The sequence below is a fragment of the Aspergillus foveolatus genome, assembly GCF_047715535.1.
Source record: "Aspergillus foveolatus strain CBS 279.81 unplaced genomic scaffold BDW70scaffold_1, whole genome shotgun sequence".
NCBI classification, from domain to species: domain Eukaryota; kingdom Fungi; phylum Ascomycota; class Eurotiomycetes; order Eurotiales; family Aspergillaceae; genus Aspergillus; species Aspergillus foveolatus.
Genome location: NW_027396065.1, coordinates 1,545,171 through 1,567,365, shown reverse-complemented (window position 1 = coordinate 1,567,365; position 22,195 = coordinate 1,545,171). Strand labels below are relative to the sequence as shown.

The window sequence follows — 22,195 nt, the reverse complement described above, 5'->3', positions numbered from 1 at the left end:
AGTAAGAAAATCGACAGAAAGACTGTAGAGGACTGTAGAGGACTACAAAGGACTGTAATGAGGAGAGAGGTGCCTGGACGAGGCAAGATACAGTGGGTGAGAGGGGAGGGTGGTCTGGCGTACTGATGAATTGTTCAGGGGAAAGACGGTGCTTATTAGAATTCCGAGGTCCAGCTGGGATCCGAAGAAACGCATGGAAATGGCGACAGAGCCTCGTCGCACCTATAGAGAAAGACTTAACCTGAGGCCTCAGGGACAGTATATCGGCCTCAATGCCGAGTGGGCAGTGGTCGCCGCCATGTGGGCCTTTGTGACTTGGTCTCGGAGATGCTTCGTATCGTCGGATCCGACATCTTCGGAGTCCGGATTTTTATTTTTCCATTTCGGATTGAACAGACAACGGCTGAAGGCTTTTTTTACGTGTCGGCCGTCAGATCCCGACCCCGACTACACATTAACTGGTGGCCAGACTGATGACTTCAATCGTGTAGTGTTCGAACTGAGACGTCGCATCTTAGCTCCAAATACTTCGCCTCACTCACATATTTATAGCCCTGCCTTTGATTCTGCTCAAACTCATGCCTCAGGCACCAATACTTTGATACGATTCTATAATCCTGCCCTCTCTTTGAACTCATAACCTGGACAACGAGTGACACCAACTCTTCCCTTCTCTAACGGGGTTTCTTCACGGGAGATCCATACCTCTGCGTTCAAGCCTCTACTTCCGCACCGATTGAGAGGCTGGAGATTTTATTCTCAAAATGATCTTCCCCCTACACTCAATACTGCGTTTCGAGGCGAGCATGGACACCCGCTCAACTCTCTTGAATGTAAATTTCTGGTGCCATCTGTTAGCCAGAAGATCGAAGATCGAAGAAGAGACCGTTCACACTTCTTGCTTCACCATATTCTTCAGCGCGGGTTAACGAATTGATCAGGGACAGATATCAAGGTATAACAAAACTGGATGTGGGACTCCATTGATCGTCTGGCTCAGTCACGGGATATGGAGCTGAGGACTTTGTTACGAGTAGAATCGTTGCTTACCAAAGTGGTACGCAACTCCATACGTCTAGGATCTCGTCGATGCCGCATCTATGGACAGCATATCGATCTGAACCGAAGACGTATGGCGTGCAGACAGGTCTCGAGACACAGTGAGAGTCCAGGCACCCCGTCGTAGTGATCAGGTTTCGGATTACTCTTTCAGCAGCGATGGACCTATAATACATACCAATACCTCTGTCCGCCCATCTTGTTGAGAGTGGGCGGGATTTTCTCATTGGGACCGGTCCGAGGCTGCTGCCCTGTCCTAGCATTTAATTCACCAGCCATTCTCACGCTGGTCACTTGCGTACAGAGTGACAGTATATTTTTTTTTATGCTGGTGAACCCAGGTGCTCTCTGGCTGGATCTGGCTGCTTGTGTCGTCACGATAGATCAAGCGGATGATATTATGTTCAGGGTTTGAATGATAAGCCATTCACACTCCGACAAGAGAGCTGTAGGTCCTCAACTGGGAAGGGAGTGGACGACAGAACAATCTGTGGCTCAAGGGCCCGAGACCGAACCAAGATGCAACCGCGCGGTGCCTTGTACATTATGCTATCCCGGTGAGTGATCGTTTGTTCTGCTTGGGAGGTTTCAAGGGCGACAAGAAAGCTGCAACGCATCGCCGCAGGCATATCCCAGCTGGAGGGTAGTGAGTTGTCTTCCTGGCAAAGTGGTTATCGACTCGGTTACAACTGATTGGTTGAAGCCGTGTTGACAAGGATAATTTAGTCCAATATAATAAGTTATTTACATCTACACCTGTCATTGAGATTCGCCAAGCACTGTTGAAGTCAGTCGTACGTAGTTGATAGACACGGTATGGGATATACCCATGAGTTGATTATACGGCATCGCGCAGCAGTAACCCCAAGGAAAAAGAGATAATATAAACTGAATTTGGTCGGCCTCTGATCATGGCTGCAGACACTATCAGTCAATGAAAAGGCATAGCATTCTTGCATCGAAAGGCATCGTCTATCCCATCCTCAATAAGCCTTCCCTGTACTAGGGTACTAGAAGTACCTAACCCACTGGCAGTCGCATACAAGCAAACCAACCCTAGCCTAGTCTAACAAAGGCGTGTTTTCATCAGCCACAGCCCCAGAGTCCTTGCCAACCCCATTTGCAGTATCACTTGCCCGTCCGGATTTAGCCCGCTTAATCTTGACAAATGGGAACCTGGTCTGCTTGGGACTCCGCGCCAGGTTCGACGGCGCCAGGTTATCGAGCTGCTGCCGCTGCTCCGGCGGAATGGTGCTTATGAGTCCTGTTTTGGCCAGAGGCGCTGTCGAGGACCGGCGGAGGGTGCGGGCGTCTAGGGTTAGGGCTGGCGCTGGAGTTGGCAGGCTGGGTTGCCGTCTCACGGCAGGGAAAGCTGGTTTTGAAGAGGACTCGTGCCTATCAGATTCGTCGATGATTTCCCTGTTTAAGTTGTGAGAAATAAGCATACGGGATAGGGACGCAGTAGGTAGGGAAAGCATACTCCCCGATCAACTCCTCCACCACATCCTCCAGCGTGACGACCCCCAACGCGCCCCCATTGCTCCCCGGGCTCTCCGAAACCAGCGCCATATGGCTATGACCTTCCTGGAAGTAGTTCAGGATATCGAGGCAGCTTGTATCGGGACTTGTCTCCGGCAACGTCGCCAGCACAAACTCCTCAACCCTCTTTGCGTCATCAGGGTCATATGTGATCAGTGTCTTGACCAGCAGCATGCCGAGAAAATCCCCAGGGTTTCCGGGAGAATGAACAGGGATCCTACTGAATCCCGCAGAGAGGATCAATTCCATTGTCTTTTCATCCAAAACCGCATTGCTGGGCATGGTAAAGACACGCTCCATGGGCGTCATGATCTCCCTGACCGGTTTCGCTTTGAGATCCAGCACAGCCGTGATGATGGTGACCTCGTCTTCGGTCAGGCGCTCAGCAGGCTGCGAGCCGAGCGATTTGTGTAGCGTCACGAGCGTCTTCAGCCCAGCTTTCTTGTAGACCGTTCCGTGGTTCTCGCCGAGGAGGTAGTCGAGGAGTCGGGCCGTGGGCCAGGCGACTGGGGCGAAGGCGTACATCAACACCAGGACAACGGGCGAGAGGTAGGCGCCGATCGGGAGGCCGTAGCGCACGCAGACGGACTGGGGGATGATTTCGCCAAAAATCACTGCTCGCCCATTAGATCCAGCCATGGCGCACAGTTGTTTTGGGAGGAAGTATTGTACCGATCAAGACTGTGCTGCCCAGCACGGCAGGCCATCCTCCACCGAGCGTTTTGTCGAGGACGATCGGTAAGCTCTCGTTAACGACGACATTGCCTAGCAAAAGAGTAACAAGGACCCAGTGTTTCCCTTTGCTGATGAGGCCCAGGACCGTACGGGCGTGTTTCTGCTCGGGGCCATCGCCGGATGTTGCTAGGACCTGGAGGTGGACTGCATCTTGGCCCATCAGTCTGGCGGCGTTAGTGCTAAAGCTCAATACGAGGTTAAGAGGAGAGATACGCGATTGTCAATCCGGCAAATACGCCTCCAATCAGGACCAGCGCGACGGCCGCGCTGAGATTGAACCACAGGTCGGAGTCATTACTGCCTGGGCCTGCGGCAGAGCCTGATACTGAGCTCAGTGGGAAAGCATGCCTGAGAGGTAGGTACAATACAAGCAAGACCAGCTGGTAGATGAGAAATCTTGAAGTAAACATTTCTCTTCACAGTTACCCGATGGTGATGTTGCACTTCCTTGCACCTAAAGAGGGTGAAAATTGGAGAAATGACGTTAGCCCTACAAGGCTGACCACAGCTTCCTCCATACAGTCAAACGCTGGTGGACGGGCCCATCACCCGGACGACTTCCCCTTCATGTGGGTATCCGTCTGCGCTCTGTCAATGATAACCCAATCGCAGGCTAGACTGCTGGACTTTCTGGACACCTACCAAGGGGGCAGCGTTTCATGATTCGACGAGTTCTAGGCAGCAGCATTCTGCAGCTCCATCGTCGAACCGCCAAGGCGTTTGTTGGAGATCGTGCCACAGGCCTTGTGGCGTAGAGGGGGTTTAGGACCTCTACTAGGGTCTCAGTGTTAATATTAAAAAGCGAGTGGGTGGAGGGGATTCCTAGGTAGAATCCTCAACCTCCTCGACAGATATCATGTCCTTCTTCAAGGAGCTGACGAAGGAGTTCAAGGAGCTCAAGGCTTCGCTGTCTGGTGACGGAGACAAAGAGAAGGAGAAGGAGAAGGAGCAACAGCAGGCACACGAAGGAGAGGGCCAGCGCGGTAAGACCTGACCCTTTTATACCAAACTACGAAGAAAATCGCTTCTGCCTACGTCTGAGACGACCCGACCTGACCTGATCTAACTTGCTAACGTCTGTGGCTAAGCATTCGACCCATCCCACGACCCCGGATATGGAGCCGGATACGGGCCCGGTTCTGGCCCAGGCTATCCTACCCAGCACCAACAGCCACTGAACAGTCCACCCCCCAGCGGACCGCCCCTGCCTCCCGGGTGGGTAGCCCAGTTCGACCACGCCAGCCAACGATGGTACTACATCGAGCAGGCTACAGGCATTTCCCGCTGGGAGCCGCCTGCGTATCCAGCGCCATACGGGCAGTACGGCCAGCCCCAGGTCCCGCAGTATGCCGGGGCGCCGGTTTATCCCCCGGGACAGCAGGGTCCGGACCCATACTATGGAGGAGGGCCCGGGCAGGATCGAGGGTATAACCCGGGGTACGGACCACAGGGGGAGTACGCCCCTGGAAATGATTACTCGCAGGGAGGAGAACACTATAGTGGGGAGAAGTCGGGCAAGGATAAGGATAAGAGCAAGGATGACAAGAAAGCCATGCTCCTTGCAGGCGCTGGAGGCCTCGCTGTGGGTGCTGTCGGAGGTGCGCTGATTGCGGATGCACTCGGTATGCTCAAAGAATATAAACTACCTTATCCCTATACCCTGGTTATATGGGCTTGAATGGCTAACAGGCGCAGACGACTCGGACGATGAAACCCGCGCGGCGGCGGCAGCAGCATCGGCGCCGCCAGAGGCCACTGCTCCTCCACCTGTTGGTCTCCCCCCAGATGAGACGGCGGACGGTGACTCCGTTTCCTCCAGCGACCGTGAGGAGGTTTTGGAGGCTCGACAGGAATATGAGCAGGCGCAGCTGGCGGCACAAGACTCCGATGCATCGAGCAGTGAGGAGGAGGCCCTAGAGGAGGCGAGGGAGGAGTATGAAGAGGTTTATGAGGAAGTGTACGATGACTAGCCTTGTAAACGATAAAATAGTAGGCACTACTAGGTAGCAGTTGTTGTAGTGTCTTTGGATAGGACGGATAGAATGGGATAGGACAAGAGAGGACAGGATAGGACATAGAATGTACGTATGCATATCTAGTTCAGCCTTGACGGCTACGAATGCGCACTGCATATCATCCATACCACTTACTCCGATTCTGTGCTTTAGAGCTCGTCATTCCTGTCTTTGTATTGGCCCTATCGTCCTGGGCAACACATGATGCGGCGCTTAGGTGCATGGCAGGCTGGGCAAGCGCCCATGTTAATGCTGCTGCCTGCAAAAGCTAGGGCTAATGGTTCATTTATCAGTTTTAAATTTGGTTCTTTTCCGACTCGTCCACAAGTGGATATTATCTGTCTCGATTTGCTATATCCAACTTGAACGTTCAGACCACTTCCATGTCTTACCAGCAACCTCCGTACGACCAGCAGCAATAGTACGTCTACTCTTACGAGAGGCAAGTCTCTGACACTTGGCTAATACTGTTCCAGTGGCTATCCTCCCCAGGGACCACCTGTTAGTGGACTCTCATTGTTAGTTGGATATTACTGACACGGATCTACAAGATGCAATACCAACAGCCTCCTCCACAAGTCATCGTCCAAGAAGAAAAGAAAGATAGAGGTTGCTTAGCTACTTGGTACGGTTGATCTGATCGTCTCTGGGAAGGAAATCAGAATGAAAATTACAAAATGGGCTGACTACGGACAGTCTGGCGACGATATTCTGCTGCTGGCTTTGCGGGGAGACGTGTGAATGCTGCCTTGATTGTCTGACTTGCTGCTGTTAGCTGTTTCTGTCTATTTGACTTTTGTGCATCTTTGACATTGGCCTTTTTGCGATGCAATGGTTATCTGCATTCATGGTTTAGGACGACGTTGCTTGATATCTACTTGGATAATCAGGGACCTAAGCTCCTTCACGATTGAAAGCACTTGAACAAGACGGAAATATGATTCACAATGTATTCAACTCGGTACTCAAGCTGGGCTTTGCGTAAAGATCATTACATCTTCCTCAGTTATGTAGCTGGATGCTGAAACCGGGCGCTCAGGTACACCGTCTGTCAATTAGGGTTTCTGCTGATCGCCACAGCCAAACCCCATGAAGAGCCTTAACGTTGTCTCAGAGCCGGGCTAGGGTTCTCGTTTAAGTGATTACCCAGAGTACCATCCACTTACAAAGTAAGGCCCAGACTACAACCTCATCTTCACCACAGACTCAAAAGCAGCTCTTCCGTCCTGAACCTCCAACATAGCAACGGGAACATCCACCTTGAACGTTTCCTCCCCAGGTAGATTCATGGGCGCCGAGAAGCCAGCAACATGGGAAACAACGGCTGCACAAACCGGGCAGCGCTTCTGCTCATCGTGAGAAGTCTTGCCAGGTGGAGCAACAGCCTTGACGCACATGTGGCAGAATTGATGGTTACAGGGGCGGATTCTTGACAAAATAGCGTTAGTATCTCTTACCAGCGAGCATACCCAGGGTTAGAGGGTGTTATTCCATACATGCAATCGCATAGTCGCACCGCGCACGTTGCGCACCGTTTCGGCTTCAACGGGTCAAACTCAGTGTCTGCCTCGTCCACGCCAACCTCGTTGTCCATGGCGCTGATACTCTTTACCCCAGCCAAGGTGGCAGATCCGTCTAGTCGCTGATCGGGGTCCTCATCTACGACGTAAAATGGAATACCAGCTTCGATGTATTCTTCGGTAGTGATCGGTGTCTTGGGAGGAACGATGTGTGTCACGGCCTCGAAGTCAGAGGGCTGGAGGATGTGAATATCTAGTAGCTTCGCCCTCGCCGTGTCCCAAATACCCTTTGGGGAGCTGTCCTGGACGATGTCCTGCATTAGTTTCCCGCCAGCTGCAATCCCCATCTCTCGCAGGTTCATAGTCTGGCTGGATTGCCTTGTAGCTGGGCGGCGAGGATCAGCCACATCCTCGTAACCGAGGTCCACGTCACTGCCGACAGACTGAGACCGATGCATCTGACGGTGATAGCGAGGAATATCAGGTTCTGAGTTGTAAGAATTAAATTAGAGCACCCTGCAGAGTGAACAATCGACGTACTTGAGTAAACAGACGCGTGAGATTCTTCCATGCTAAAAAACGGAGAATAGCCTGAGAGACCTGAGGAGCGGAAATAGGGGATTCTGGACACCGATTTTTTAGTTGGTCCGATGTACATACCCTGCATCTTTCAGTATCAGTCTCCTGATATGGCTCACATTGGGGTAAAACCTTCAAATGGAGGCTCTCGATCTCTTCAAAACTCTCGCTATCCTCAAGAAAATCACAAAGTCTAGCCTGTCCCTTAAATGTAGATTGTTGCGGAGCCATAACCATCTTGTCGCCGTCTTTAAGCGCATGGTCGCCAGGGGTATCATGTTCGGCTGCATACTCGACGTGTCCTTGCTTGGTTGAGTAACTGAACGTGTGAGTGTATTGTTTGTAAGAAGGAATGACCTCGATCTGGATTCCGCCAAATTTCTCTTTGCCGCAGACTTGGCCCTCGACGGTGTATCCAGAGCCCACTGTCTCCTATATTAGCAATGTAGACGCAAGGGCGGGTGAGACAGACAAGGCATAGCAACAAACTGGCGCACGACACCAGGGCTTACAGAAATACCGTCGAACCACTGTTGGCCGGGTACGACAAGGTAATCCTGTTTGTCAGAGACCTCGTAGATATCGAGACCACTGACAGCGTTGATGTGGCCGACGTTGACCCGGATGGCATAATGAGTATTGCCCCCGCGGTGATTGAATTCAATCCAAAGAGCTTCTCGCTGCCACATAGGAAAGAAGATGCCACCTCGCTTCCTGATCCGTTCTGGCAGTTGAGAGGCAAAGGCCTCAACGTTATAAAGAGGGAAATACCCGCGTGAAGCCGGGAGGGGATGGATCTTGTCATCGTCGGGCATGCGCAGGGTGCGATGAAAGATCAGTTCAAGCCGGTCGTCAACCAGAATCTTCTGATCACCTTCCAGCCTTGCCGAGAGTGCCTTGCTCGGGGCCTGAAGGCTGAGAAAGTGAAGAAAGGTATCGTGTACATTGATGCATCGCTCATCGTAATTTGACGGACAGTCGCCCGAAACCACCAGGGTCTCGGGAGGATGGCTGAGAAAGTACTGGACATCCGGATAATAATTAATGCCACGACTCCCGTCATCTCTTTCTCGAGCGAACTCCTGGGGGACCGTATATCCTCGCTCACGGATCAGTGGAACGAGGTCGGCGAGCCTAGTCTCGGCCGGCAGATCAAAGGTCGTGCTGCTCGAACAAGCCGTGTCTTCCTTCACCTTTAAGCCTTCGACGGTGATATTGACCATATTTGTTTGATAGCAGTGTGGGACTGGTGTGAGCAGAAGTGCGGAGGAAAAGAAGATAAAAATTGGGCTGGGTAATATCTTTACCTCCTGCCTCAGTTTTGCGGGGGATCTGCGCAGAAGAGCCCCGTATTACAAAGTCAGCCTCGCCCGAGGAAATAATAGCCGCGCGATCCCGTTTCAGCCTTGACTAAAAACGCTTTAAAATCTTCTCGTACGGCGTCCTTCAAATCAAACAGACGATATGTTTCGAGCAGAGGACTACACGGTGGGCTGGGTCAGCGCCCTCCCGGTCGAGCTGGCGGCTGCAGCAGAAATGCTGGACGAGGAGCATCAGGACCTCCCTCACGACCCTAACGACGATAACATCTATACCCTTGGCCGAATCGGCCATCACAATGTTGTCATTGCCTGTCTCCCTACCGGTAGATACGGCACAACATCCGCGGCCACTGTGGCCATCCGAATGCAGGCGAAGTTTCCCAGCCTTCGATTCGGGCTGATGGTGGGCGTTGGCGGAGGCGTTCCAGGCACCACCGATATACGACTCGGCGATGTGGTTGTGAGTCAGCCATCTGGAGAGCACGGTGGTGTCGTCCAGTATGATGCTGGAACCGCGACAGCATCGGGGTTCATACGAAAGAGCTTCCTAAATGGCCCGCCCCCGATTCTGCTCAACGCCCTGAGCAAATTGCGGGCAAACCATCTCAGGCACCGCAGCAAGATCATGGAGAATCTATCGGCATTCGACAGCTTGCCTCGCTTTCAGCGTGTCAGTGCTGGACCAGACAGACTGTTCACGTCAACCTATATTCACGAGGGAGGGTCGACATGTGAGGCATGCAGTGAAGACCAGGTGGTCTTTCGAACACCACGAGAGAACCAAGCGGTCGAGATCCATTATGGAACTATCGCATCGGGGAATCAGGTCATCAGAAACGGCATTACTCGAGACCAGCTGAGCAGAGAGCTCGGGGGTGTGCTGTGCTTCGAGATGGAAGCTGCAGGCTTGATGAACGGCTTCCCATGCCTTATCGTCCGGGGCATCTGCGACTACTGTGATACCCATAAGAATAAGAATTGGCAGCCGTCTGCTGCTGCGGCCGCCGCTGCATATGTGAAAGACCTTTTGTCCGTGATCCCTGCAACCGAGCTCGTGGAGGCACCCACGGTGGAAAGGAACCTGGAGTCGTATCACCCCAAGCCTGTTCATCGAATCACGGGCCCAGTATGTGACGCAAACCATGTTACCAGGTTGGCCCAGCTCGCATATGCACTCTACAGCTCATTTCGGGGCGCGGAGGGCCCATCCTCTCTTGTGAGCGAACTATCCGACGAGCTCTTCTCACTTCACTGCTCACTTTGCCATCTTGCAAAGTACATTAGCGTTGCTGGCCTAACCAGCAATGACCCCAGTTCGTCGACAAGCAATGTGTTCAAGAGACCTGGTGTCTTGATACTCCGCTGCAGTGACGTGCTGAGGGAACTTCAAATGATTTCCGATAATAACCAACATCCAGAAAAACAGAGAGAGTCCGATACAGTAGATTTCAAGAGTCTATCCCTTCCCTCGGCTCAGTGGGCGTCATATCGAAGCAAGCTTGAACAGATGCTTGCGGAGGTTCAATGGTGCCTCTCATCTGTCGACATTTTGGTAGATGCCTTGCTACGGTCAAAGAAAAGCCCAACAAGGCATAAACCCTTAAATGCGGCATCAGAGCCTTCACGACTTCCATATTATCCAGATGGACGGTCAACCGGGCACCCGAATCTAATATCAACACGTCGGCATCTCCCAGACGCGCAAGATGTTCCCCCGCTGAAGCCAGTATTCAAGGTACCAAACGGTCATGGTAGGCATAACCGTTTCCAGTGCTTACAGAACTCAGTATCGCTGAATTTTCCCAGAGACACGATTCACTTTGGGATCCGAGGCTCCAAACATACCTACAATTGCGCTCCATGCCACTGGGTTCCCCCGCATCAAACATCCTGAATCAATAGACATCGCAGGCTCCACGGCTATCCAGCCCATGGATGGCCGAGTATTACCAAATCGGACGGGCTCAACCAAAGTCCCTCGCAAAACGTCCACAAGCACAGATCCGCCTACATTCTCTGCCTCTACACCACCCGAGGTCTGGCTTAGCGCTATCCGATTACAGCTAGCTGCGTGGGTATCCACCGCAGCGGAATCATCTCAGGATAAGCGCTCTCGGCAAAGGTACTTGGGCCATGCATTGATGTCTCTCAATTCCTATATTGGGTCCCTTGACGATGTCACCTCCAGGCGCCAGCTTCGGGAGGAGCTAGAACAGTACGGCCTGATGCAGGTGATTGTGGAAATGAAAGCAGTAGTTGGAGATCTGGTGATGTTGGAAAAGCAAGTTGAGGTTTATTTGGATGATAAAATGGACGATGGGGTTGTTTATTAGAGCCTCTCGCGATGGTTCATGGTTCATGTATAAAGGACATGTTTTATTGATTCTGTAGTGTTAAAAAGCCACAGAAACCAATCTACTTACCAAGACGGTTGCAGCACCGGCCTGGTGAACAGGGAGTTTTGATATGTCAAAGGTGTCGAGTTACGACTTAGCGATAAAGTCAGTCCATAGCTAAACTCAAGAACGGTTCCAGGCGAGGCCAGTTACTCAGAACGAATCTGCTAAAAACACTGGCAGATTCAGATCATGGTCCATCCGTAGGGATAGCTGTAGCTTGTCAGCCCCGTCGTCTCAGGAGCTTTGGGTTTGATGTAATGTGCAGGAATGTACTCCCATGAGACGGATACCAGCCAGCTGATTCCCAAGCAATAGTGCCTACAGTATTGTCACCGTGCAATAATGTTCAGCCTGCTCGGGTCGCTGAGTGAGCATCAACATACTACTCTCCTGTCGTTTCACGAGGCCGTGATTCTGAAGTTAAGCACAGAGTCAAACTCCATGCCCTTTGTAAATTCGATGAAGGTCCTGAGCTGTATTGAGAGGTATAGAGTGCGATGCCAGACGAGGGACATAATCGTAGAATGATCGACCACTCACAAGCCACCCTAATACTTCGAGGATTGAAGCTACCGCATCTCCACGACTATCTTCGTTGATTGCGATAGCATTTTGGCCTTGATTGTTCGCCTGGACCGTCCCAGCCACTGCCGATTAGACTGCTCTTCCTTCATCCTTCCATTACAATGTACGTCTGCCCAAAGCGAGAATGCGCAGAGAAGCTCTGCAACGAGAACAGAAGTATGCTGTAATATCAATATAAGCTTCACCTCGATGCTTCAGATAGATGTATCTGGCGCCCATACTTGACGGTTCTGTTGATCAGCATGAGAACGCTGCCTTAGCGTGACCGAGCGCGCTTAGGGGTTTGACCGTTAGAAAGACCAAGAACCAATATCCAGAATTGTTTTGAGCTTTTAACAGAGCAGTACGTGACACCTACGAAGACCAAGGACCTTTTGATCTTGAACGCATTATGTCGACCACAGGATAACAGACCAGATTGCAGAAGAATACGACAACTTGGGATGGCAGTTAAGATGGCTATACAGAGAGCCAACTAAAATTTATCCCAGTTCGGAGACATCCCAGTATCAAAGTTTCCATGGGCATTCAGAACCCAAGTAGAATGATTGATTAATAGTGGAAGTTTGCCAGGAACACCTTGAAGGATATTGCTTGAGAGTCACGTGGTGATATCAACTAGCCTTCCTATCCTGGCCTAGCGCGCATCGCCAGAATCTCAGATCAACTACTTCTACCTTGAACCTGTCGTCTTGATCTTCGCCTTATGCCAATCCCAACCTCTTCAATATTCTCAACTTTCCTGTCTTCCACCGGCTGCCTGAAATCCCACGCGCGACCTATCCTTAGAGCCCAATGAACCGAACTTGCTGAGCAGGTATCTAAGCCCATCCGGCCTCACTACATTCTCTCCTCGAATCCATCCGATCTGCACGACCACTACGCGGATTCAGAATACAACGGGCCAATCCGATAGACACCACAATGGCCTCACCAAGCCAGGCAGCACCTTCCACGCAACCGCTCACACCCCCAGCTGAACCCTCATCAACCAACAATGCCACAACCACAAACACAACGGCCGCCCCCTCACAACAACCGACACAGCCGACCAGCGCGCCTACAACAACCCCCGCCCCAGCCTCCCAACCCGCGCAAATACCTTCGACGTCGCTGAAAGACAGCGGCAAGTCCCGCCGCCCACGCGACGTCCGCCTCATCCATATGCTGCTCGCTGCCCAAGGCGTCACAGCCTACCAAGAGCGCGTCCCGCTGCAGCTCCTCGACTTTGCATACCGCTACACATCCGGTGTGCTACAAGATGCGGTGCATCTTACAACAGAAGGATACGCGGGGACGGGAGCGGATACTACTACAAGCAGTGGGAATAAGGGCCCACCTGAAGTGAACTCTGTGACCTTGCCAGCATTAAGACTAAGTATCGCGTCGCGATTGCACTACCAGTTCCAGACGGGTCTACCAAAGGAGTTTCTCATGGATGTTGCGGCAGAGAGAAATCGAGTTGCGCTGCCGGGTGCGACGAGGGGGTTTGACGCGGGTGCTGGGAAACCTGCGGCAAGTAACAGTGTGCTTATGGCGGGGATGAGGCTGCCGCCGGAGCGGTTTTGCCTCACGGGAACCGGGTGGAAGATGAGCGATGAGTGGGAGAGTGAGGGCGAGGAAGACATTGCTGCTCCGGACGAGAAGAATGATGTTATGGGTGGTGCTGAGCGGGAAGAAGGCGAGGGTGAAGGGGATGAAGATGAGGATGGGAAGATGGAGGATATTTTCGGGGAAGACGCAGTTATGGGAGACGATGATGGGGACAAGGATATGACGGATGTTTAGCCATTCAGCCTATATACATCTTAATTCCTTGATATAGTCCCTTTAAATGTGGTCAGGCCGGCGTTTAAGGAGAGATTCGGTCAGTTCTTATGCAGTAATCTTACTATACAATGACAACGAACCTTAGGTAGCTCAGCCCTCAATGCAAATGCTAATCAACCAGGTAAATCGAAAATGCCCAACGCCAAAAAGCCCGTATGTATACATCAACACGCCCGCATCAATATCATATATCAATCGCATCCCAACACCACCTAATTCACTCTAGCCTCATTAGCTTGACTTCCCAGCAGCCTTCGCCTTTGCCGCCGCCCTCCGCTGCTCATCCTCCCTCATCATGCGAATAACCTCCTCCCTCCTCTTCTCCACCCGCTCCTGTTCCTCGAGCTTCGCTCGCCGCCGCTCTTCATGCGAAGCAAACCACTCTTCCCGCGCCCGGTCCTCCTCCTCTGGTTTCGCATGCTCAATCATACAAGAATTCATCGCGAGGCGCTGTGCCCGACACACCCACGTTGCTGTGACCGTGCGGTTGACCGCGCATTCGGCGAAGGCTATCCAGAGATACATATATTAGCCGCGGTCTAGTAATAACATCGGAATAATAGGGATACCCTTTATCTCAGGCGCGCAATGGGCGCGCACGCGCTTGTAGTATAATTGTTTGACTTCGGCTTCTTGGGCGGCGGAGAGGGGGAGTGGGTTGCGGAGGTTGTATCTGGGGTTTGTGGTTGTCATTTTTGGCTGATCATTAATAACTGAGATGAATGGAATTATTTGTGTGTTGGCGGGGGAATTGTTCGAATCCTGCGCGCAAATGCAGGTAGGTAAGGTGGTCTAGTGAGCTAGGTGGTGAGGTTCGGCAGAGTTGGAGGTTTTAGTCTCCTCCGTCTCGGGCCAGGCCAGACTAAACAATACCTAATTTCTGAGAACTTTTTATCTCCGACATCTTCAACTATCACCACCATACCTCATCCTCCCACATCCCTCATCTTCCCTTTATTTTTCAACCAGTTCTTCTTTTGAATCGCTCTTACAACTCTTATTGTATAAAAGGGGGAAGAAATAAACCGCCAAAATGTCTTCTATGCGCAATGCTGTCCAACGCCGCCAACACCGCGAGCGAGGACAACTCCAGGGCCGCGAAAAATGGGGTATCCTAGAAAAGCACAAGGTGCGTCTTTCCTCGCGTATTTTACTTCCTGCAATCAGTGCCTGACTTGTTTCGTTGGCAATAGGATTACTCCCTCCGCGCCAAAGACTACAACATGAAAAAACAAAAAATCAAGCGGCTGGAAGAAAAAGCACGCGATCGGAACCCGGACGAATTCGCCTTTGGTATGATGTCCTCGCATTCGTCGACGAAGGGAAAGCATGGTACGGGGATGCGCGAGTCTGCGACTGCTCAGGGCCTCTCCCATGAAGCAATCAAGTTGCTTAAGACGCAGGATGCCGGGTACCTTCGGACAGTGGGGGAGAGAGTTCGACGGCAGATCGAGAAGGTAAAGGAGGATTTGAGAATTCAGGAATCTATGGGGGAGGCGCTGGGAGATCAGGAGGACACTAGGCAGGAGGAGGACGACGATTTCGACGATTTCGACTTTGGGGCTGCGGAGAAGAAGGCGCGGAAGTTGGTTTTCGCGGACGACAGGGAAGGTCAGAAGGATTTGAAAAGGGTTTTGGAGCGGCGAGAGCAAGAGGGAGAAACCGAAGAGGAAGAGGAATCGTTTGGTGAGCGCGCTCAGCAGCAACAGAAGAGAAAAACTCGAAAAGACCTGGAAGCAGAGAAACAGGCGCTGGTTGAGGCACGACGGGCGAGGAAACTTAAGAAGAGGGCTCTAGAGGTGCGACAGAACAAGCTCAAGGCGCTGCAGAAGCAGTATGCCGATATCACCTCCGCAGAGCGGGCGCTGGATCTGCAGCGGGCGAAGATGTCGAATTCGGTAGGAGGTGTCAATAAGAACGGGCTGAAGTTCAAGATTAAAGAGCGGAAGAGGTGATACTCGTTCGTGTCCGATTCTGCGATGATTTACGACGGCTGAAAAGTTCTTGTTGGTCTTGTCTCGGATTACATAGATTGCATTGTAATATACTGTGATAGGCGTCCAGATACCACTTCAATTCGAAGACATCAATTTTTATTGCTCATCTGAATCATGCTTGCACGTAACTAAATCGTAACCAACTCCGAATAAACTATTTTCTTTACTACAGCTGCTACTGCTTCATAGCCGCAACACGGATGCTCACTGCCCGCTTGTGGGCATCTAATCCCTCCACAGCCGCGAGCGTCTCGACAGTCTTGGACAAACGCAGAAGACCATCCGCCGTTAGGTTTGAGGAGGTGATGTGCTTGAGGAAGGAGCCAAGGTTGACTCCAGAGTACTGCTTGGCGTAGCCATATGTTGCTAGGAAGAGAAGTTAGAATCGATGGTAAAAGAATCATAGGGGTTTGGGAACGTACGCAATGAGTGGTTGACACCAGCAGAGTAGTCACCCACACTCTCAGGCGTCCACTGTCCGATGAAAACAGACCCCGCGTTTTGGACCTTCTCGACAGCGGCCTCTGCATTCTGGATTTGCAGGATGAGATGCTCAGGAGCGTAATCGTTGCTCAGAGCCATTGCCTCATCAAGATTCCTAACAACAAAGGTGACAGAGTGTGCGAGGGATCCACGGACGATGTCCATGCGAGGAAGAGCACGGGCCTGGCGATCTACCTCATCTTCAATGGCTTTCAGTTCTTGCTCGTTCAGGTCGATCGCGATGAGGATGACCTGGGAATCGACACCGTGTTCTGCTTGGCTGAGAAGGTCTGAAGCAACGAAGGCGGGGTTGGCGGCCTTGTCGGCAATGACGAGAACCTCACTAGGTCCGGCAGGCATGTCGATGCTGACACCAGCGGAGGTGTCGTTGGAAACCAACATCTTGGCGGCGGTCACGAACTGATTACCAGGTCCCAGGATCTTGTCGACCTTGCTGACGCTCTCGGTACCGTAGGCCATGGCTGCTACAGCCTGTGCGCCTCCAGCAAGGACGATGCTCTCCGCTCCAACCTTGTGTGCGACATAGACAATCTCGGGGGTGATGCTGCCGTCGGCACGAGGTGGAGAGGCAAAGACGATCTTCTTGCAGCCGGCCACCATGGCGGGAACACCAAGCATCATTGCAGTGGATGGCAGCACGGCCGTTCCACCGGGAATGTAGCAACCAACACGCTCAATGGGCCGCGAGAAGCGGGAACAGACCACGCCAGGCATGGTCTCCATCGACAAGGCATCGTTGCTGCCTTTCTGGGCGCTGTGGAATCTGGCAATATTGGAAATACTGACATCGATCGCCTCCTGAACCTCCGGTGACAGCTTCATCAGCTCGGCCGGGAACGGTGCTTTGAGGACAGGTGAGGTCAAAGATGTGGCTTTTTCGAACTTATGGGTATACTTAAGAACACCAGCATCACCCTGCTCACGGACGTCCTGGATGATGGGCTTGACAAGGCCGACAATGGCGTCGTTGGACTTTTGCGATGGCCGCTTGAGGTACCCCTGGACCTTCTCCGCCGGCGTTGAAGCGGTAATGACACGAGTCATCTCAATCCGAGAAGTGTCTTCCTTTGGCTCCTCTGGCTTCGGAGCAGGCTTCGCTTCAGCAGGCTTCTCGGCAAGACCAGCCTTCTCTGCCCAAGGGCCCTTGGCGTCACCCTTTCTCCGCTTCACCTTTAGGCTCTTCAGGTCAAGGTTTCTCTCGACATCCTCAAGGCTGACACCAGCGGCAACACAGCGGGTGAGCGCAAAGTACAAAAGATCGGCTGCTTCAAAAGCGATATCCTCCTTTGTTTCCGCACGACACAACTCGTCGGCCTCTTCCATGATCTTGGCTTGTGTAAGCTTGGGCTCGTTGAACAGTCGCGCGGTGTACGACCCGGCCGGGGCATCGGCCTTGCGGGCTTGTAGCGTCTTTTGAAGGCGTGATAAACCGGTGTACGGTCCGAAACAGCTGGCGGTGCCGAGGTGGCAGAAACCTGAAAGTCAGCACTAGTCTACGAAAGTGACGAGATGTCCTACCTCTTCCGATCTGCTTCACGATGAAAACCAAGCAGTCACTGTCGCAGTCAAACCCGACGCGGATCAACTCCTGTACGTCACCGCTGGATTGACCCTTGTACCACAGACCACGCTTCCGGCTCTGGTAGACGCCGGTGCCTGTACGCAGAGCCTCCGCGATACTCTCGTCGCTACTCCACACAAACCCCAAGCAAGTACCCCTCTCGTCCGTTACTGTGGTGGCATACAGACCATTACCCTGGTCCTTGACACCCCGCGCAGCAATCAAAGAACCCGCTTGGATCTTCCCACTGGACTCCTCGCGGCTGACAGTCAGAGCGGCCGCAGGCACGATACTGACACCGCCCTGCTTCATTGTATCCTTGATCGCATCCTCGGTCATGTCTCCAGAATATGTACGGTAGAGAAGCTGCGCTTCCGGGTTCAGTCCGAGCTTCACAGAGATAGAGTGAACAGCGGCCGAGTCCGTGCACAGGCCGGCCTCTTCGCGCTCAATATGCTTAACCACCCATTTCTGAAACGCTTCAACTTGGTCGTTGGACGAAGTGTAGACAACGAGCCGTGACGAGGGGACGGATTGTTCTTCGGAGAGGGCATTCAACTGGTCAGAGGAGATGAAGATCTTGGCCGCCCCGGCGTTGAGGATGTCGACGAGATCGCCCGTCGAGGAGATGCCAGTTGCGTCGACGTAGATATCGAGGAGGCGGAAGTTTTGTCGGATAAAGGTCTCAGCCTGGGTGAGGTCGGTAGCCTTGATCAGAACGCGGCCGAAGTAGGCGATCTGCTGGAGGGAGAGGCCGCCGGAGGCGGAGGCGGGGTCGTAGGAGACGAGGAAGGGAGTGGCCATGTTTGGGAGGTCAATCAGGTCAATGGGGTCAAGAGTAAGAGAGAAAATGGAGATGAGACAGGGGCGAGTCCAGTGCCCAGCTGGAGAGAGCTTAACAAGGGCAAAGTGAAGGAGGAATGTGTTGACTGTTGTGTAGCCGGTGATTCATCCCTTCAAGAAATTCTCGCCCCGCACCCCTCACCGCCTTGGTTCCTACTGTAAATATTGTACTGTATCTCCGGATTCGGCATTGCGGCGGAGGTCCGACATTGATACCTCAGGCACCACGGCAGCAAGCTCCAGCCCTACTTGTCCTTGCACCAGCAAGGTATATCGTGTCTTACTGTATTGATATCCCTCTTCGCAGCCATATCTGTATTCGAATATAATAGTTAACTCTTACTGATCAGCCAGCTGATCACTACGCCTCTTCTACCAAATCAACGACCACCATTGTATCTATCACAAACAGCAAAAGCATTGTCCAATGTCTGAACCAATCATCCAGCACCGTCAGCTTTATCACAACAAACCACCTATGACAATTGTATCACAGCTGAACAGACTAGACGAGTACCTCGTACGTTCTTTCTTTGCCCATCGGTAGCATTTGCCTAAACTCAGCACTGCTCAGAAAAACGTAGAGATGAGGATACTCTATCTGTCTGCAGATATGCAGCTGGAAATCGGGGCGGGTGATGGCCAGAGAGCTACTGAGGGCGCGCGACCATGCCGATGAATCGCGGCACGGGGTACGAGGAAAGAAAGACAACTTGCGGGTGGGATGACTTTTGAGAAGTTATTTGGATTGCTTTGGTGCTTTGTGCTTTGATGCTTTGGCGCTCGCAAGACAGATATACCTCTCCTGATTTGAAGAGCTAGCTTGGAATGAGTATACCAGAGAACGTTTGTTGATACATAGAGGGGGTAGAGCTACCCAGCAGTCTGGAAACCACCGTGGCATAGGCCAGGCCAGTAGCAAAGGGGCAGAAATAAACACACAAAGCATTCGGGCATTCTCTGGTCTTGGATTTGACTAAGACAGGTATAACTAAAACAGATAGAGGACTTCATATCTAGATGAGCTCCTAGACATCCATCCACTTACAATACAGCTTTCCCTCTACCCTTGTGCTCCACATACAGCAGTACATATCGCGTCCCTCTTGACAGCTATTGCGCGTGAGCGTTTCCATTGCCATCGGCCTGGCTTTTAGTGCTTTCATTACGCTCAATATGGTTGGGCTCATCAGTTTCCGCTCTTATGATCCGTATCTGCGATCCTGGGTACGGCGGTGCACAGCCTCCAGCGAAACAAAAGACCCATCTTCGGTCCCAGATCCACGCTAATCTAACATCTAAGGGCATAACCATGAGCCATCGGTCCTTTACTGAGTATCTGATTTCACCTGAGCCCGGCTTCAGCCATCGTCACCCAGGCTATTAGTACTGACTGACCATGGGCATATGCGCATTGCCGCCGTGCAATAGTCTCTTACAATCTCGGCTCAAGCCCAGCTCAAAATCAGAGCTTCGACGGCGATAGCTGGTCTCAACACCGTACAGCAGAGTCATGCATTGGGAACGTTGTTTTGCTGGTCAGCTGTAGTTGGGAAGACGGAGAGCTGCTGCATATAATGGGGGGCACTCGCTAAAGTAGATACTGGGTTTAGAGGAATCACAATTGAAAAGCGATTTGAGGCAAGAAATATCTAACATTATCAGATCTGAATACGAGATTGCTATTGCAGCTCAATCGCAACCGTGCTATTCAGGGTACCTAGATTGTATAGTAGAGTTCGGACATCCCCAAGCTTGCCCTAAATTAGGGTAACAACTGGATCGCTGACTAGATACCACTACCTACAACCTTGCGCTGTTGAGCTGATCAACTCCACCTTGTCGCTCAGCCTTGTGAATGATCTTCCAAGACAAGTCTTAACTCACAGGCCTTGGCCTTGGATCGCTAGCTGCCCCGTACGATAGGGCCAACTGGTGCCCACCTCGTATTCCCTCTTGGCCCTTGACTAGACACAACCCAGTCACGGGGCAATAGTTGCCCTATAAAACCCCAGGTTTCCCCCTTTGCGCTCCCATGAATACAACCGAAGCTCTGTGTCCCCTCGTCAGCCCATCTGAAGGCCACCATGCCCACCGCAACCGCCACGCTCTTCTGGACGTTCACCAACTGGGGTCCACTGACAACCCCCTGGTCCCTGCCAGACTCCTGCACCAGCAACGTCGCTATCGCGTCTACCGCTGACACCGCTTTCGTCTTCCAGAACGAACGATGCCCGTTTTCGTTTGATTCGTGTTATCCCTCTCCAACTGACTCGAATGCGCCGGAGGCACTGTCTTCGGCGCGGAACACAGCCGGTACCGACATTTATGCACCCCCGTTCTATTCGCCTGCTCCGGCATGTCCGGCTGGGTGGAAAACCGTTGGTGTGGCGGCGAGAGACGGTGATGAGACTGCCTCGCGAGCCGGATGATTTACTGCGACATACGAAGGGGAGCACCTCGACGACGTCGACTCGGAAGTTTTGACCCCGGCATACAATCAAGTTCTTGCAGGGCTGCTCGATGCGGACGAGACAGCTGTCGTTTGTTGTCCCAGGTAACCTAGTTTCATCTCCATCTCTCTCCCTTTTACCTCCTCCTCCATGACATAGACGTGGTACTGATGACGCGTAGTTCAATGACAATGCTCCCAGGCTTTTACTGCTCCTCTTCCCTCCCCTCGTACACCGTCTCAACAGCCTGCGAGGTTTTCTTCCGCCCGACAGGCGGTGTAACTGATTTAGCGAGTTTCAGGGAAGGAAGCGTGACCTGGACGACCACAACGACGACGTATAGTGCCGAGGAGACGCCAGAGTTTACGGGTTGGTCGCAGGTTGCGCCGTTGGTGCTGTTCCACAAGCCGACTGATGTCGCGCGGAGTGGGGATGACGATGAAGAGGCAAACGATGTGGTTGATAGCGCTGGAGAGACGAATGCCGCTGCCCCGGGGTATGGCAGGGAGAGCTTCTGGTGTGTCGGAGTCAAAGTTGCAGCCAGTGCAGTGGGCTCGATGCTTGCGGGGGCGGCGCTCATATTGCTCAGATAGGGCTGGAGGTTATGCAGCGGGCAAGTCAGCACAAACCCGAAGATCAATTTGTTGACCCAGACTCTCCACAGGAACCCAGCCCAATAACTTGCTATCTTGCTTTTTCTCACCTTCCCAGCAGCCCCCCTAAGTCTCCTCACAGACTAAGCACCCCTTCGGCCCCTTTATCCCGTCAATCCTCCTTGTTTCTAGCCTGGACCACACTTGATCCGCCCCTGTTCTTCAGGAGCCGCACATAAAACGTCCGCCAACCCTGCAACCTGACCACTTTACGGTCCAACTGCATCTCATCATCCCCACCTCTCATTCCAGAAACAGCTTATTAAAACGGACATAGGTCCTCCCTTCCTCGCGGGGCGCTGCATGGGCGAGCAAGTATAGTGCGCGTTGATTATGCGAGCAGCAGGTGCGTTGGTGTCATCTGAGTCGGGTCCATGCGGATAGTCCATGTTGCGTTTAGATAAAGGGAATCCTGAAAGTATGGGATTGGCGACGCGGAATAAGAATATCCAGACCTTATCAATAGGAGATAATAGTCTTTTTATGCGAGATGATGACTGACAGAATGCAGCCTCGAATAGAGCGTTCGTGTCATACCACGATCACTTAGCCCACAAGCACATCTGCTTCGACAAACGTGAATATCCTGCGAAACAAAATT

General features: G+C 52.3%; 9 protein-coding genes across 9 annotated transcripts; 5 read left to right on the top strand and 4 right to left on the bottom strand.

Moving 5' to 3' along the window:
• Nucleotides 1-1,780: 1,780 nt before the first annotated feature.
• Nucleotides 1,781-4,278, bottom strand: BDW70DRAFT_126424 (uncharacterized protein). Its single transcript, XM_073735089.1, has 4 exons — nucleotides 3,547-4,278; nucleotides 3,271-3,497; nucleotides 2,540-3,212; nucleotides 1,781-2,478 (listed from the first exon to the last, which is right to left on the bottom strand). The coding sequence occupies exons 1-4, from the start codon at nucleotides 3,741-3,743 to the stop codon at nucleotides 2,121-2,123; spliced, it is 1,455 nt and encodes a 484-aa protein (XP_073601473.1). The 5' UTR covers nucleotides 3,744-4,278; the 3' UTR covers nucleotides 1,781-2,120.
• Nucleotides 4,094-5,473, top strand: BDW70DRAFT_7049 (WW domain-containing protein). Its single transcript, XM_073744630.1, has 3 exons — nucleotides 4,094-4,316; nucleotides 4,422-4,955; nucleotides 5,029-5,473. Exons 1-3 carry the CDS (start codon nucleotides 4,190-4,192, stop codon nucleotides 5,301-5,303), a joined length of 936 nt encoding a protein of 311 aa, XP_073601472.1. The 5' UTR covers nucleotides 4,094-4,189; the 3' UTR covers nucleotides 5,304-5,473.
• Nucleotides 5,474-6,529: 1,056 nt separating this feature from the next.
• BDW70DRAFT_155322 (uncharacterized protein) lies at nucleotides 6,530-8,670 on the bottom strand (the record flags this gene model as incomplete). Its single annotated transcript, XM_073740021.1, has 5 exons — nucleotides 6,530-6,776; nucleotides 6,845-7,355; nucleotides 7,409-7,529; nucleotides 7,580-7,872; nucleotides 7,920-8,670. The coding sequence occupies 5 exons, from the start codon at nucleotides 8,668-8,670 to the stop codon at nucleotides 6,530-6,532; spliced, it is 1,923 nt and encodes a 640-aa protein (XP_073601471.1).
• Nucleotides 8,671-8,911: 241 nt separating this feature from the next.
• BDW70DRAFT_165666 (nucleoside phosphorylase domain-containing protein) lies at nucleotides 8,912-11,306 on the top strand (the record flags this gene model as incomplete). The annotated part of the gene is made up of 2 exons (XM_073741801.1): nucleotides 8,912-10,451; nucleotides 10,576-11,306. The coding sequence occupies 2 exons, from the start codon at nucleotides 8,912-8,914 to the stop codon at nucleotides 11,100-11,102; spliced, it is 2,067 nt and encodes a 688-aa protein (XP_073601470.1). The 3' UTR covers nucleotides 11,103-11,306.
• A 1,144-nt stretch (nucleotides 11,307-12,450) lies between these two features.
• BDW70DRAFT_126406 (putative transcription initiation factor TFIID, 31kD subunit) lies at nucleotides 12,451-13,620 on the top strand. Its single transcript, XM_073735088.1, has one exon. The coding sequence runs from the start codon at nucleotides 12,678-12,680 to the stop codon at nucleotides 13,539-13,541; it is 864 nt and encodes a 287-aa protein (XP_073601469.1). The 5' UTR covers nucleotides 12,451-12,677; the 3' UTR covers nucleotides 13,542-13,620.
• Nucleotides 13,621-13,630: 10 nt separating this feature from the next.
• On the bottom strand, nucleotides 13,631-14,384 carry BDW70DRAFT_126405 (uncharacterized protein). The gene is made up of 2 exons (XM_073735087.1): nucleotides 14,153-14,384; nucleotides 13,631-14,092 (listed from the first exon to the last, which is right to left on the bottom strand). Exons 1-2 carry the CDS (start codon nucleotides 14,274-14,276, stop codon nucleotides 13,815-13,817), a joined length of 402 nt encoding a protein of 133 aa, XP_073601468.1. The 5' UTR covers nucleotides 14,277-14,384; the 3' UTR covers nucleotides 13,631-13,814.
• Nucleotides 14,385-14,514: 130 nt separating this feature from the next.
• Nucleotides 14,515-15,610, top strand: BDW70DRAFT_126404 (rRNA-processing protein UTP11). Its single transcript, XM_073735086.1, has 2 exons — nucleotides 14,515-14,712; nucleotides 14,777-15,610. The coding sequence occupies exons 1-2, from the start codon at nucleotides 14,617-14,619 to the stop codon at nucleotides 15,536-15,538; spliced, it is 858 nt and encodes a 285-aa protein (XP_073601467.1). The 5' UTR covers nucleotides 14,515-14,616; the 3' UTR covers nucleotides 15,539-15,610.
• A 77-nt stretch (nucleotides 15,611-15,687) lies between these two features.
• On the bottom strand, nucleotides 15,688-18,560 carry BDW70DRAFT_126403 (histidine biosynthesis protein HIS4). Its single transcript, XM_073735085.1, has 3 exons — nucleotides 17,603-18,560; nucleotides 16,003-17,559; nucleotides 15,688-15,946 (listed from the first exon to the last, which is right to left on the bottom strand). Exons 1-3 carry the CDS (start codon nucleotides 18,447-18,449, stop codon nucleotides 15,756-15,758), a joined length of 2,595 nt encoding a protein of 864 aa, XP_073601466.1. The 5' UTR covers nucleotides 18,450-18,560; the 3' UTR covers nucleotides 15,688-15,755.
• Nucleotides 18,561-20,540: 1,980 nt separating this feature from the next.
• BDW70DRAFT_165664 (uncharacterized protein) lies at nucleotides 20,541-22,165 on the top strand. The gene is made up of 3 exons (XM_073741800.1): nucleotides 20,541-20,891; nucleotides 20,940-21,045; nucleotides 21,123-22,165. Exons 1-3 carry the CDS (start codon nucleotides 20,576-20,578, stop codon nucleotides 21,532-21,534), a joined length of 834 nt encoding a protein of 277 aa, XP_073601465.1. The 5' UTR covers nucleotides 20,541-20,575; the 3' UTR covers nucleotides 21,535-22,165.
• Nucleotides 22,166-22,195: the final 30 nt, after the last annotated feature.